The sequence below is a fragment of the Dreissena polymorpha genome, chromosome 14 (genome assembly GCF_020536995.1).
Source record: "Dreissena polymorpha isolate Duluth1 chromosome 14, UMN_Dpol_1.0, whole genome shotgun sequence".
Taxonomy (NCBI): domain Eukaryota; kingdom Metazoa; phylum Mollusca; class Bivalvia; order Myida; family Dreissenidae; genus Dreissena; species Dreissena polymorpha.
Genome location: NC_068368.1, coordinates 35677107 through 35692726, shown reverse-complemented (window position 1 = coordinate 35692726; position 15620 = coordinate 35677107). Strand labels below are relative to the sequence as shown.

At 32.7% G+C, this 15620-nt stretch overlaps 1 protein-coding gene and 1 long non-coding RNA gene across 2 annotated transcripts in view; both read right to left on the bottom strand.

The window, feature by feature from the left end:
* The window catches only part of LOC127857288 (uncharacterized), a 76647-nt gene that overhangs the window by 4573 nt on the left and 56454 nt on the right, over nucleotides 1-15620 (bottom strand). Inside the window, exon 4 of the mRNA XM_052393700.1 lies at nucleotides 15202-15252. Within this exon, the coding sequence (XP_052249660.1) occupies nucleotides 15202-15252 (51 nt within the window). The remainder of the gene's footprint in view (nucleotides 1-15201; nucleotides 15253-15620) is intronic.
* Nucleotides 2430-7890, bottom strand: LOC127857098 (uncharacterized). The gene is made up of 4 exons (XR_008038329.1): nucleotides 7673-7890; nucleotides 4403-4563; nucleotides 2835-2945; nucleotides 2430-2505 (listed from the first exon to the last, which is right to left on the bottom strand). It is a non-coding gene; the product is annotated as an uncharacterized LOC127857098 (long non-coding RNA).

The window sequence follows — 15620 nt, the reverse complement described above, 5'->3', positions numbered from 1 at the left end:
GCAGTACTGCCCCTTTAATTATATTGGATTTTTTACGTGATCGTGTTATAGCTTTTAAATTACGTCATCAGATATTCTTAAATCTTTTTCTAAAAAGAAAAGATATAGTTGACACTTGTTCGTAATTTCATTTCATCGTTCTTCAAAAAGTTGTAACTCTGTTGCTCTGGTCTCCTTCCTACCATTCAGTAATTAAATGGTAATTAAATTGAATGCGTTTTAATTCCCTTTTATTTTTGTTTTATTTGAGTTGAAATGCTATGAGGTTATATTTTATTTACACTTGTATGTATCATGAATATTGCTGGGCCAAGTGTGAGGTTGAGCGCTCTAAAATCGGTTTAAACCCCCCCCCCCTCCCCCAATATTTTGCATTGACCGTTCCAAGGCGGTGACCCCAGCTTTATTCTTCTGTGTGTATGTTGTTTCATATTGTGCTGTTTCGTACTGTTTTGGCAATTAATCACTTGCCTTATATAAAGGACCAACTATTTTCTTATAATTAGAATGCAATCTGCTCCAGCAGCTGGAGTTTCACTTCTTTATATTAAAAACACTGTCATTCTATTACTGAAAAACAATTAAATATCGAAAATTATTGTTCACATAAAAATCTGAATATAATATGATTAGTCTTATGGTTTCAACGATGTTAGTGTAACGACATCAGTACATTTATAAGTGTATACGAGTACTATTAATTGTAAATATTCTCAGGTACGCAGAAACATGCTTGTTGTAAATAAACTTTTATCATCTTTGATTTTTAATTGGTATTTACTTTCTCCATTTGTATGTTCTCACTGCAAGTTCTATTTTGATGTGTGTATTCCTACTTGTATTTATCAAGAGCTCAATCAAAATCAATAAATGCAAACACACATTTTTTTTTCTTCACGTAAAAATTCAATAATTATTCAAAACCCAATTTTAAAAACCTTTCGCAATACATTTCTATGATTATGATTTTTTTTTATGTAGCTTACGCATATAAGACACAAAAATTAACTATACATATGTTGAAACTACTTTATTGTATAAAACGGTTTCTCAGTAATCGAATTTCATGTGGTCGTTACGGCTGGCATGCTTCTGAAAAAGGCAAGCATTCAAGTAATGAATGTATCGGAGTTGCATGTAATTTCATTAGTTTTTTATATATCTTTTACTAGATCTACTCTGATGATATTTGTGTAACACGTAAGACAAATATTGTATACATTTAGAGAGCAACCTACTTCCACTAGACCTGTTGAATTTATAATAAATGATTTTTCACTTACATCAGTTTACTCGCTTAAAACATGTCTGCACTAAGACAATGTATATTAAAGGCCATTTATCAGAAACTAAATTGAAACATTTTCCCGCAAAAATGCGACGACTTGGTTAACGTGAACAGCGGCCCATGTCGCACTCTGCTAATCTGCACTACAATCTGCACTGCCATATAAGTGGTATCGGTGAAGGGGCATTGTCAATTGCTATAAAGCAATCAACCATATCAAAATCGGTACATTCGCTCATAAATAAGGCAAGCCATGTTCAATTTCGCATCCACTGCCGGAGCATGTGAGATTGATTGATTGTCACTATACCACACATTGATTTTCGTCGGGTAATTCGGTTTCTTCACACAGAACAAGTCAAATATCAAATTAAAAATGTTCAGTGAAAACAACAACTCGCGAACTAGCAATTATAGCTGTAATTTAAGAACTGATACAAAATATTGATAGTCCAGTGAGTTAATTCGGTAGAACTGCTGGGACACACTCCTGGCCCTTACAAATTCAGCCCAAGATGATGAAGGATCGCGTTACATCTATATACACAAGGCATTACATCTATAAACACAAGCGCTTTTAATTCAATATCAATATTTGATTCCATATCATAACGGATTGTAACAAATGCACTGTATCAGTACCAGTTATTGATATTATGTTTTTACCAAAAAATATATATATAATTGTTAACAGAAAATGAAATATAGGTATAAGCCTTTATTATGCATGAAAGATTTAGTTTTTAAATAATTATACAGAATTCGTTATAAACAAAATATATATTATAAATGAGTTTAGAAACTTCGTGAGGAGAGTTACAAAGTTTCAATTAATTCGTTTTATGTAAAAAAAAATCTGAGCCAAGTTTGAGATGATTGCTTGTCGGTTTTGGACCTAATTTGCTTTTCTTGGTACTGATCGTTCAAAGGTGACTCCAGTTTTAGTTATCGGCATATGTTCACGTCATCTGATTTTTCCTGTATCTAAATGTATGGCAAAATTACACTTGCCTCAATTAAAGGACGTTGAAATGATTATACTAATGATCTAACAATGATGAAACTTTGTTGTTGTTGTTTTGCGTCAGTTGTTTTCGTGTTCAGGGTACAACTCTAATAAAGAAAATTCAAACAACTAATAAACATTGCGCTGTTTTATTGATTCAACCTAACCAGAACATTTGAATTTCAATGTGGTCTGGTGTGCTTTGGTGGTCCTGAAAAAGAAACTCAAGCATTGGATTATTCATATTCATTAACATACTATTTTGGACGAAAGAAATCTTCTTTTTTTCTCATTTATTTGTTCCTGTTTGGAATTTACATTGTCTACATTACTACAAACATTTTTTTTAATTACCAGAGTTAATAAATGTACACAAATGAAATAACCTGTTTACTTGGAATGCTATGATGTATAAATAACATATTGACATAACTTCTATGGAATTAGTTTTAGACCGTTCAATATTAAATGCAAGGGTTTTGTAACGTAATCGAGCATGGCTGCATTGAGAAATGGTTAAAATGTGTGCAACATGTTTACCTCAATATCTACAGCAATACTTCTGTCGTGGGTTGCGTGGACACGGACCGGAGTTTCTCTTTGGGTGACGACACGGTCCGCTACTGCAATGGCAGTCATAGTGACGTTGGGCTACAATACAATATATATTTTTACTTTCATGCTTGAGTTCTGTGGACAATGATCATTTTACCTCTCGCAGTACCGATAAGTTTTCCCTCCTGCGCAGGAAGTTGCCACCAGGTGGACCACGCTGAGCCACAGCTCAAACACTACATTCAACATCACTACACATGTCGTTAGGATAGAGACAGCGCTTGAGTTGCTCACTTCGTACATACCGTACGAATTTCAATGCCACGTAACCTCTAGATGAAGTGTAACCACTTTAGGTTACAATAAAATAATAGGTACAGCAGTACAAACACCTTTAGGATAAATACACCACCAGCATTACTCTTTTTGTTTATACAGTAAGACGTGCACCAGCACTTATGTGTGGTTGAAGGGTAACCACCATAGGTATCATTTAAATACTGTGGAAGTCCGATGCGCCTTGCCTATTCCAAAATTGCATAGGCCTATGTTGATTTCTAAAAACGAACTGTACATTGATACATGCCAAGTGGGTTTTAAGGCAACGTTCGGAAATTTACAAGCGCATTTCATAATAACTCCTTATTAATAAAATTACGATTTAAAAGTATGTAATGCACAAATATATTGTTTTAATCGTCCTCTTGTTGTTCACTTGCCTGAAATAGATATAAAAGGCTTTTCTTTTGTAATCATTTTGAAATTGAAATTTGACAAATATACATTGGAATTAAAGGGCCTTTTCAAAGATTCTGGCATGTATTGAAGTTTGTCATTAAATGCTTTATATTAACAAATGTAAACAGCTCCATTTAAAAAAAGACAAGAATAAAATTAAAGAAATAAAAAAGTAACCATTAACTGGGCTCCAACCACTGAACCCTGGAGTAAAAGTCTTTTGCTTAGACCACTCGGCCATCCGTGCTCATACAAACCGTGATGTCTTTTATACTTTATATAAGCAATCCTCGTAGTATCACAAAATATGACGACAACAACAGAACTCTACAAATTATTCAATCGTTTCGCGTTGCAACGCTTTATAATTTTCATGTTCTTAAATCATCAAAAAATTGCATATAATGGATATTTTACAGCATGTAAAAAGTTCAATATTACTGATTCCTCACAAATATCATAACTACAACGAAAATGTGCGAATCTGAAACAATATTTTTAAATTTTGTCAATTTTTGTCATCAAAACGTGAAAAGGCCCCTTTAGACATTCCCACTCAGGACGGCGCAGTGAACTGAACTACACCTGGAGTGTATGATAGTTCCAAAGACTACAAAATATCGTATATTATATGTACCTGAGTGTTACTCTAAAGATTCTATGTATCTTTCATGTTTAGTACATGTATGTATTTTTTAACTATCTCTAAAGAATCCGTTGAAAAAAATAGATATTTGCAATATTTGCTAAATCAAATGATCTCGATAGAATTGCGAAGATCCTACTCACATGCACTGAGAAACAATATTGCTTACCTTCAGTCACTGGCATGGTAACCATGACAACGCAAGTGATCAGGAGAGCAACAAGGAAGGCAGTCTTCATGATGATACCTTTGGTGTTTACTTTCGGGAACGACTGTTCACTTCGTTTCGAGCGCTCTTTATATTCGATTCAAGGCGGATGTTGTTCAAGGCTAGGTTGTCAAGACACGATAATGCGGTCTTGTCTGCATTGTTTACTCGTTTAGTTTTATTTTGTAAACAAACTGAACTTGTTAAAAATGCTATTTTAAAGCGCTAATGGCGAAACAGTAGTTGAATATTATTTAAAGTCAAATTTTATGAATCAGCAACATCATTTCTAAACGATATTTGTCTCAAAATGGTTGAACAGACTATTCACATGGTATAAATTGGATTGCGAATGCGTGCTTTGCCTTTTTTGCATGATACCTTCACCTTTAAATCAAATTCATATGTAGGAACATTATTGAAAGATAAGTTTCCTGACTTTAAGAAATTAGCGCATCTATATTCGGCCGACGTTAAATTCATTTTTCGATACCTCATAAGCACATATAGAGCGTCCCGTAACGGTCTTGTGTAATAATAAAAATCGTCTTTATGTTTTTGTTTAATATCATAACAATCACATAACGACTAAATAATAAATGCTAAACTGTGAAATCAAATCTATAACTGAAAAAAAACGTATAAATATAATAATAATAATAATTATATATTACTGATAAGGTTCAACAGTGACGTTCAAGACTAAACGGTGTTTTGGAGATATAGAGACTGGGATAAAATCAAATCTTCTCGGCTCGCTTTAAAAATCAATCACATGTGAATGATGTTGAATTCGCGAGTGCTATTCGGGTTTAATATTATTTTAATTGAAACTAACAAATGTTCCAAGGAGACTGTCGTCAAGTCGTTCACTCATGTAATCAAGTGCATAAAAAAAAATATTGAAGCAAACAATCCGATCCGTCTCCAACTGTCACCACAAGGATATCATTTTGTGGTGACATCTCAAGGTTAATTGTTTATATAAGAGAACTTTTTTCCAGAATACGTTAATTACGTAACTTTCGACAGCCTGTGCAATCTTAAACAACTTAAAACGTTATCAAATGCGTCTTATTTAACCATACAACGTATGTGATAGCACTATAAAACATAATTGCGAGTAATGAGCGGTTTAAAACCCACATTCTGTTTACCGATACATAAGTTTCATTAGATATGTTAATGTCCTTTCCAAAATGAGTTATGCATATGTTAAAGGGACCTTTTCACAGATTTTGGCATGTATTGAAGTTTGTCATTAAATGCTTTAAATTGATAAATGTAAACATTGTACCAATTTGCACCAGCAAAAAAACATTAATAAAATAACAAAAAGAAAATAAATAATCCTCAACTGGGCTCGAACCACTGACCCTTGGAGTAAAAGTTAATCACTTAAACCACTCGGCCATTCATGCTCATTAAGTAAGTGATGTATTTTATACTTTAAATAAGCAATGCTCGTCATGTTACAAATATAACGATAATAACAGAACTCTCTAAATTATTCAATCGTTTCGCGTTTGTTACGCCTATAAAGTTCAGGCTTTTAAATCGTCAAAAGATGCATATAATGGATATTTTCGAGTAAGTAAATGTTCAGTATTACTGTTTCCTCGCAAATGTCATAACTACTACGAAAATTTGCAAATCTGGAAAAAAAAATTGTCAATTTACCAAAACGTGAAAAGGTCTCTTTAATGCAAAATGTACAAAGTGAGATTAGGGCATTGCCTTTTAGCAGACATAATAATATACTCGCAATCATTTTATTTCGGCACAATCCTCTTATAGGACGGTCGATGCATATATTTATGGTTAAAGATTGAGTTGATATGTGTATAATTTGTTACGTTACAATATGTCATTATATGTCAAAACAAAGCAGGAGTTCAAAGTTGCGGAAAAAAAAGATCTTACTCGGATTGCATACACGTTCTTTCTTGTTATGTCCTTGATTGTTACAAGTAATTAGAAAACCAACCCGGATGAGGTTTGCACAAGTTTGTTTATTTTGACAGCCTATTAGGTATAAAACATAATTTTTTGTTTTTGTATGTTCTTGGAAAATTCATTGAAAAATTAAAACAGATGTAATTTGCACATGCACGTCTATTTTGAAGGCAAACGATGTAATTGTCATGATGATAACCGTACATTGTCGCCCACTGCTCGTACTTAACTTTGCGAACCGTTACGCGTTATTATAATTATATTTAAATGAAATGGAACAGGAGTAAAATGATCGGGATGCTTGTCACTGGTATTCTTAACTCATTCAAGACATGTGTGCCTCTTCTACGGAGTGTAAGGGTTACAAGAGTATTACACTTGTCTCAATAATCTAGGTTGTCAACTTAGAAATATAGACTTATCGACAAGTAATATGAACAGCGTGCATAACTAACTGTTCAATGTAACAATTCAAAAGTTCAAAATCAAATTAAAATTTGATTTTTTTTTCAGGAGAAAAACACAACACACCATTATTCATTATTGACAACACTAAATCGAATGGAATACACATATTAAGAAACTCTATATCACGTGAATAATTCTAATAGTAAGCTGTGCTATACTATAGGAATTATTATACAGATGCGTTCACGTATATATTCGTAATGTGTGTAATCTCAGCCATAAGCGAACTCATCAGAATTCATTCCGCATAGATGATTCGATTTAATATTTAATTGCTCGCAATACACAAATTATAACGGATTCGAATATTCTTTGAAACTGGTACAAGAGTGAAAATATAAAAAGAAAGTATATTCCAAGTAAAATGTTTTTTTCACATACACACTAATGCAATAACATATACTGTTTAACAGTAAATTCAAATTATTTATCATGGCACAGTACACAAAACCTAACATACCAGCTCTTCACTGCATCGTCGACTTATGTTAATATACTGTGGACAATTATTTATTCTGAAACTACAGCTTGAAAACTTATTCGTGCATTTTAAGCGTTTTTTCATTGGTGGGCCGGTTTCACCACAAGTGGAGACATTTTTACCCCATTCGAGCAAAGTGGTATGTCGTCCCAAACAATTTTGGTCCGTTTTAACCAAATTTCGGCGACGTTTTAACTTGGAGCCGTTTTGACATGAGGCTGTTTAAATGTTACTCTTTTCCCATGAACCTACAAAGCAATGAACAATTTCGACAAAATTGTTCAATCTGTACACCTAAGTGTTATAAACGGTCACATTATACTTACTTTTAATCATATAAACGCAATGCGATTCTGTGAAATATTGTCAATTACATTTGACTATAGCACGAATAGTGTCCAAAGCAAAGGCATCATCTACGTCTCTGTTCGAAGTTATTCATGGAGTGATATTTTTTTAAACTGGTAAAAATTTGTGGCGACAACTTTTTAGGGCAAGCGGAACGCCTGAAAATGTCCAACTTTCACTTTTGTCTTACAATATGTTTGTCTAAATGACCTTGACTGAGAACATTTATCCAAGGGAAATCATTCACTTGCACTTCATTTTTGTGGGGGCATTGTCGTCGTTATTGCATAAACAACATACGCAGTTAGGACCAACAATTTTTTTATGTGATTTTTTTTAATCAATGATTTATACACTATTTTAAATTCAGTAATTTTTATCACTGTATCTATTTGATGTTTTGTATGATACATTCTGCATTAGGCCAAATGCAAGTTCACAGAAAGGTGAAGCATACGTTAATTGAAGGGCGATATCACCGGAGTTTAGTCCAAAGTGGATACTTCTCTCATGTCGTTTATTCACAGTTATTGTAATATTATATATCTTCATTCTTAACTGAAAATGACATTTTGATAATTACGACATTGTGGTTATTGCACTGCCGTTAAGCATTATCGATCAAAATGAGAATATAAGTATTTATTATGTGTGTCTCTCTAAGAGTTTTATGTATAGCTTGGTACATTATGCAATTATGCCTAGGGCAAGTTCACAGGGGATAGAGGCTGAGCATATATAAACATAAGGGTGATGTCACCCGAGTTTAGTCCAAATTGAATCTTTGTTTCATTACGTTCCTAATTCGCAGTTATTGTAATATTATATCTTCACTCTTTACTGTAAATGCCATTTTGATATCATTCCATGGAATATAACAGTGTTATGATTAAATAATTATACATTCATGTACCCTTCTTTTAATCTCGATTCACTCTTGGTTTTAGCATGGTATCCTCCACACCTGCATATTTATCTGTCTTTGTAAAGTCCCCCCTCAAAGGATGTGTGGGATTTTAACAACGCTGTTAGTCTTCCCATCAGTCTGTAGGTCCTCGATACCTATTTTATTTTCACTCCATGTCTATAAGACCATTTTTTGCAGATTTTATTACAAATTGTTCTCCAATGTTACGGGAATTAAGACGTTGTGCTGAAGAAGTGATTCAGTCATGCCAGCTGAATTTCATTTACCTGTCCTAAATAAATGAACATAATTGTTAAATAATAATCTTATTGATTATTCAGGATTTCCAAATGTAATCGAACTGATTGGTGGAACTCATGTTCGCATTCAAAAGCCAAAGAACCACGAAGCCGATTTCAAAAATAGAAAAGGCTACCATTCTTTGAACGTGCAAGTATGTTATCTTGTTTGCTTTTGCCACAACAAAGTTTTTCAGTACTCATAATTATGTGTTTTTTGATCACTGATGTATGACAATAACTAATATTAAATATTCTATTTTCAATAGCACTAACATTATTCACTATGATATCAGTATAATTAAAAATTTATCATATAATAAATTATGTATTATTATTTTATATTTAGATGGTATGTGACCACAGCAAAAAAGTGAGGAGCTTAACAGCTAAATGGCCAGGAAGCACACATGATGCGAGAATATGGAGAGAGTGTCATCAACGGAACCAGTTCGAACAAGGTAGCTATATATCAGATACACATGTCTATGGTTATGACTAAGCAAATTACATACAACTTGTGTCATAAAAGGTTAAATACATTTAAAACAATACAATAGGATTTAATTAACATGATACGTTTTATGAGTAATTAAAATACTTTAGTCTGCCCGCCCGCCGACATTCAGCAATCTGATAACTAGTTTTTTCCTTCTGAAAACCTGGTTAAAATGGATAAACCCTTGTGTCATTTACCTTTGACCTCAAAATTGCTAAGTGTTTACACGTTGACTAATTTTATTAACAGAAGAATGTTTTATTTCTGAACAGGAGCTCATAATGGCTTCATTCTTGGAGACTCGGGGTACCCATGTACACCCTACCTGATGACTCCTTTCCGAACCCCCGAAGCACAGAATCAAGAGCAGTTTAATCTGGCTCTGTGCAAAACAAGAGTGCTTGTGGAGCAGACCTTTGGTATTCTAAAAAGAAGATTCGCAATACTCCATTACGGGATAAGGACTGACTTGGCGACAGCAGTGACCTATATCACTGCGTGTGTAGTTATGCACAGTTTTGGAATTGAACATGGGGATATCCTTGAAGAGGATTATTTGGATGATGTTTTTGAAGAACATGTTTATCATGAAAATGTTAAAATAAATGCAAACCATGTTGGTAACATTGTAAGGCAACAACTAGTTCAGAGATTTTTCAATTAAATTAAATAATGTACCGAGTTAAACTTCTCTAAAAAGTGTGATGAGTTAAACTTCTCTAAAAAGTGTGATGAGTTAAACTTCTCTAAAAAGTGTGATGAGTTAAACTTCTCTAAAAAGTGTGATGAGTTAAACTTCTCTAAAAAGTGTGATGAGTTAAACTTCTCTAAAAAGTGTGATGAGTTAAACTTCTCTAAAAAGTGTGATGCGTTTAACTTTTAATAGTCTTTAACTGTACTGTACTATATGTGAATTAGTCTCATAACTTTTAAGATTGTACAAAGCTGTTTCCACTGATTTCCAGATTTTAGTGGAGACTTTATGTTATTTGAAAGACAGGTAACTCTGTAGTTCATGTTACAGTTTCTGTAATTTTAACTCAGGGGTAAGCTCCCTTTCATTTCACTGCACTTCTGATCTTGATATAATGTTCTAGTCAACTATTTATCAACATTTTATGTTCAACACAAACACTTTTTCATTCAACATGATGTAATAATTTTGGTTATAAGACAAGATGAATAACATTTAACTTTAAAAATAACATGTATGTCTTTACTATGGAGCGGTTTTCATGTCAAAATTGTAATGCACATTATTACAAACTTGTTATGCTTGTTTATAATCTTTTATGAACAATGTTATTCCAACACTGTTGAAATGTGTGTAAATGTACTTTTCTTTCGGTAATTTTTATTTAAGCATTTCAATTGTTGTGCTATGAATTTGTCTGTTTAAGAACGGCAATTTGCAATATTGAAACCTCTTATTGCCTAATTCTAAACTGTAACATGTTTTCCTGTGTCAAGTTCTAATTCTACCCAAGAACGTGACTTTATTATGTTGTAAAATTAATATGTATACTTTCTAAGTACGGTTTTACTAACCTTACCCAGGAAACTTGATTATGTTCTCATTGAATTCATGTATTTCTGTGTCAAGTACTGGTTCTACCCAGGAACATGACTTTATTATGTTGTAAATATGTTGTTAAATTAATATGTATACTTTGTGAGTATTGGTACTACTGGTTATAATAACCATACCCAGGAAAATTACTTGATTTATTGTTATATTCAATTAATATGCATTCATAATGAGTACTGGTTCTACCCAGGGTTTTTTGTCTGAAACTATTAAAATTATTACACACATCAGTGTAATAATATTACAGACACTTGTTGTTATCAATATTGCCTTGAGCTAAGCAAAAAGACTTTTCAAACACAAAAATTAATTTGCATGTGTATTTTTATATTCATGAAAGTATCCTTTGGTATGTCTACCATAAAATAATTAGCTTACAAGAATTACGGCAAACAAGCATGCTTATCTATGTTTTAGTTAAAAATCGAGCGGTCTGTGAGATAAATCATAACAAAACTTTAATTAAGTTGTGATATTCTGAAATTTATTATGAATAAAATATCCAGAAAATCTGTGAAATATGTAGTTCTAGATAATCACTAACAGAAAATGCAATTACAGTACATAGAAGATAGTTTTGCTAACAAATATCCACAGCAATTTATTGTTACTGCAAATAGTGATATTTAATTAAACAAGAGAACAACAGAAATGGTAGTTTACAAACATAATTGTCTAATAAGGTACACGATGAGCTGATACTAGCAATAATTCAAACAAATACACTTATAGATAGTAAGCTATTTGAATATTGGCAACAGCAGTGACATATATTACTGTATAAAATATTGACATATATGGAAACCATGTTGGGAACATTGTAAGACAACACTTAGTTAACAGATTTTTCAATTGAACATATATTGAAAAGAATAACATCCATCTATTTAAGTAAGAATAACATCCATCTATTTAAGTAAGAATAACATCCATCTATTTAAGTAAGAATAACATTCATCTTCTCAAGTAAAATGACAAATTTATATTAAATATCAGCGACATAGTCCTATTCAGGCACACAGATAAAGCTTCTTTATAATTACTGGTAACATATTTTACATTAATCAACCTGGGTCCGTATTCACCAATCAATTATTAGATTTAAGAATAACAAATAGACTTAGAACCAAGAAGAAAACACCCAGCATTTAAATATATACATTCTACCACTGGTGATTATGTCATTAACAATGTTTTACATGAAGTATGTTGTTGATAGAGGTGGTATATGCCATGTTTGACTCAAAATTCAAGCCATACTTGAATTTTCTTATTAACAGAATCTTATATATTCTTAGACTTAAGTCAAACAAGCAAATTCGTTAAATTGATATCCCCCGCCTAACTGGAGCTTTGTCACATAAAAAAGCATTTTTTCAAGATACAAAGGGCCATAACTCCATTATTAACCGGTGGTGTACAATGCCATGTGGCAAGCATCATCCTCTTATCCATATATATAATCATACCGAGTTTCAATGAAATCCGCCAAAGCACTTCCAAGATATGGCTCCGGACACAAAAGTGCCGGATGGACAGCCGGCCGGACGGACAACGCCTAAACAATATCCCTCTGCCCCTGGCGGGGGATATGAACTGTTTGGTGAATTTGAGCCTATATATTTCTATATTTATAATATTTCGTACAAAAATTATATTAAGAAAACAGCGTAGACCCAGATGAGACGCCACATGATGCGGCGTCCCATCTGAGTCTATGCTGTTTGCCAAGGCCTTTTTTCTAGACGCTAGGCATAAATGGGTTAAATAATGAAACGAAGAACATCCATCTACTTAAAAATAACTTCAAAACTTTGTGTAAAAATATCAATAATAACAATTTGGATGGCATCATTTGAGACTGTAGATTTAACCCTTTCCCACTTAGAAGCAAAGTGAAAATGGCTATGGGCAAATAGCATAAAACCAGAACAGCCTGCGAGTAACTCGCAGGCTGTTCAGGTTTTATGCTGTTTGCTGCTCATCAGTATCTTTGGATATGAAGCCTTAACAACTTGAATCTAGAAATAAAGGTCTTAAATAAAATATAACTTTTTAAGGGACTACAAATGTGTGAAAATGCGTAACTAAGTGGTAAAGGGTTAACATTCATTGCTTGAAGCTTTTAACATTTTAATTTCTTCTTCAATTTTTTGGGCCTTTAATCTAGCAACTTTCAGTTGTGCCAGTATCAATTAATTCTTTAATCTTAGATTTACTTTTTGCAGATGGATGTTCTTCTTTTCTGCTATTAGGTTGTCCTCAGCCAATTGTTGAAACTTGCCCTAGCTGAAACAAATAACAACATTGTATTAAAATTTATAAGGTTTTTTGTTATCAATGCAAAAAATACCATAAATCATGGAATAAAAAAAAAGTTAAATTTGCTAAATCGATTTAACCTTCTTAATTATGTCCATTTCATGCATATCTCATAAAACATATAGTGAAAACCATTTAAAGAAATGACACATCAAGTAATTGCTTTATAGGTCGCCGTGGTGTAATGGATATGGTGTCCGCCTAGCGACCGGGAGGTCACGGGTTCGATCCCCACCGTGGGAGCTTTCTTTAGATTTCCCCCAAAGACACCAAGTACTGGTTCTAGGCCCAGGAAACAGACTCAAGAGCGTTTCAATAAGCCTTAGGCTTTCGATGCAATCGAGCTCAAATAAATAGGTTTAAACTAAAATTAAGTAATTGCTTGTTCACATTTGTCATATTGACATAATAACATTTACATATTTCATTACCTGCATCAGAAGCAGTGCTTCTTGAACATTGACTTACACAAGTTTAGTTATTGTTGTTAATCTAGTTTATATGCATGTTGTAATCCATGCTTCAGTTCCATGTCTCATTTATAAATATCTGTCATTTGTGTGTGTGTTCCATGATTCAGTTCCATGAATAATATACAGGTTAATTATCTATATGTTGCTAGCATTGAAAGATTTGCAAAAATGGAATATTGTAATACATATAAATGTACTTGTGAATATTAAATACTTGTTTACCTCTTTTACTATGGTTTTTGTTGGCCATTTTCATTGATTTGGTATTGGTCTCTGTAAAACAATTATTCAATCATAGGAATCCTGAAAGTGCATTGAAATGGACTTATAGATTTGGCAAAAATTAAACCTCACTTTCATACCTGCACATTGGTGTGGAATTGACCTAACTAGCTTGTGACCCCACACAATTACATGGATAACATAAATGATGTTTCATTCAATTTGAAAGTTATATTTCAATGTTTCAATTTTTTATTTTTGGAAAAAACACAGTGATATTAAATGCTTCATATGATAGGGATGAATTGAATATGTATGCATTTGGTGAAATAATGTTCTTATAATACTCACTGGTCCCTGATGAGCATGGTCTAGCTTCATCTTCCAGTGCACGTTGGATTACACTTGACGTCTTCTGAGCTCCTAGTCCTTCAAATATAAAACAATTTTTGTCTTTAATGAAAATAATGAAAATAAAAGTAATGCACCCCTTCAAGTATTATTAACAAAGTTTATCATAAAACTAATTTAACTCAAAGGCTAAAATTCTTGGTGTCATTTGTTTAATTTTAAATGGACTTTTTCAACCAATTTACCTATTTGTCATGAATTTACTTACGCAACTTTCATACTTCAATAAGTTTTTCATATTATTTTTTGTTCACCAAAAATTTAACATAAAAATAAGGCCCCCATCACTTACCTCTTTCATCTATCTTGAACGTCATGCAAGTGCTACCATCTGTGTAATAAACGAAGCAAAATGATCTAGTATTTAACAACGATATTAAAAAATGTATATATTATCATATAAAAGATATTTTGCTCAACTACACATAGCTTTGGCACCCCATTTTAACAATATTACAAAGTGAGTAATGAATTGATAGAAATTTATTAACATGCTATGTTTAATACAAAAGCTCTCTCCATTCACCATCATGTAATTAACCCTTTCAGTGTGGGAACCGAATTTTAAAGGCCTTTGCAAACAGTTTGGATCCAGATGAGACGCCACAGAACGTGGCGTCTCATCAGGATCCAAACTGTTTGCTATTCTGATAGTATTCTTTGAAAAAAATCAAAGAAAAAGCTTATTTTAGAAATTCAGCAGACGACATTTTAGCAGAAGACAAAATAACCCATCATTCAAAGGGTTAACCAAGATGAAGAGCATAATCTACATTAATTGTTTACCTATTGGCATCTTGCCCAGTTCAATGATGTTGATTGAAGCACCCTCTGGAGCTAAGAAAATAAAGCCATACAAATAATTTTAAAACATTTAACAGTTTATAATTAACAATCAAACATCACTTTTGACATGGACTGAAAACAATTCCAACAAACAGACTAAGGTGAGTTATGATGAATCATTAATAACATACTTTTCTAATGCACTTAAACACGATATGTATTTCATTCTGGTCATAAATTTATAATATCTTTGTTAAACATTACCTTCATTGAAGAATGAATACCATAATGCCAAAAAAAAGATATTATAATGATAAAAATTGACAAATGGTATTATATTCTATATAAACTGTACAAACCATCAGTGTCAATTGCATTGGGGACCCCTGCCACAGAGGCAGAATCCCCAAAATGCTGAA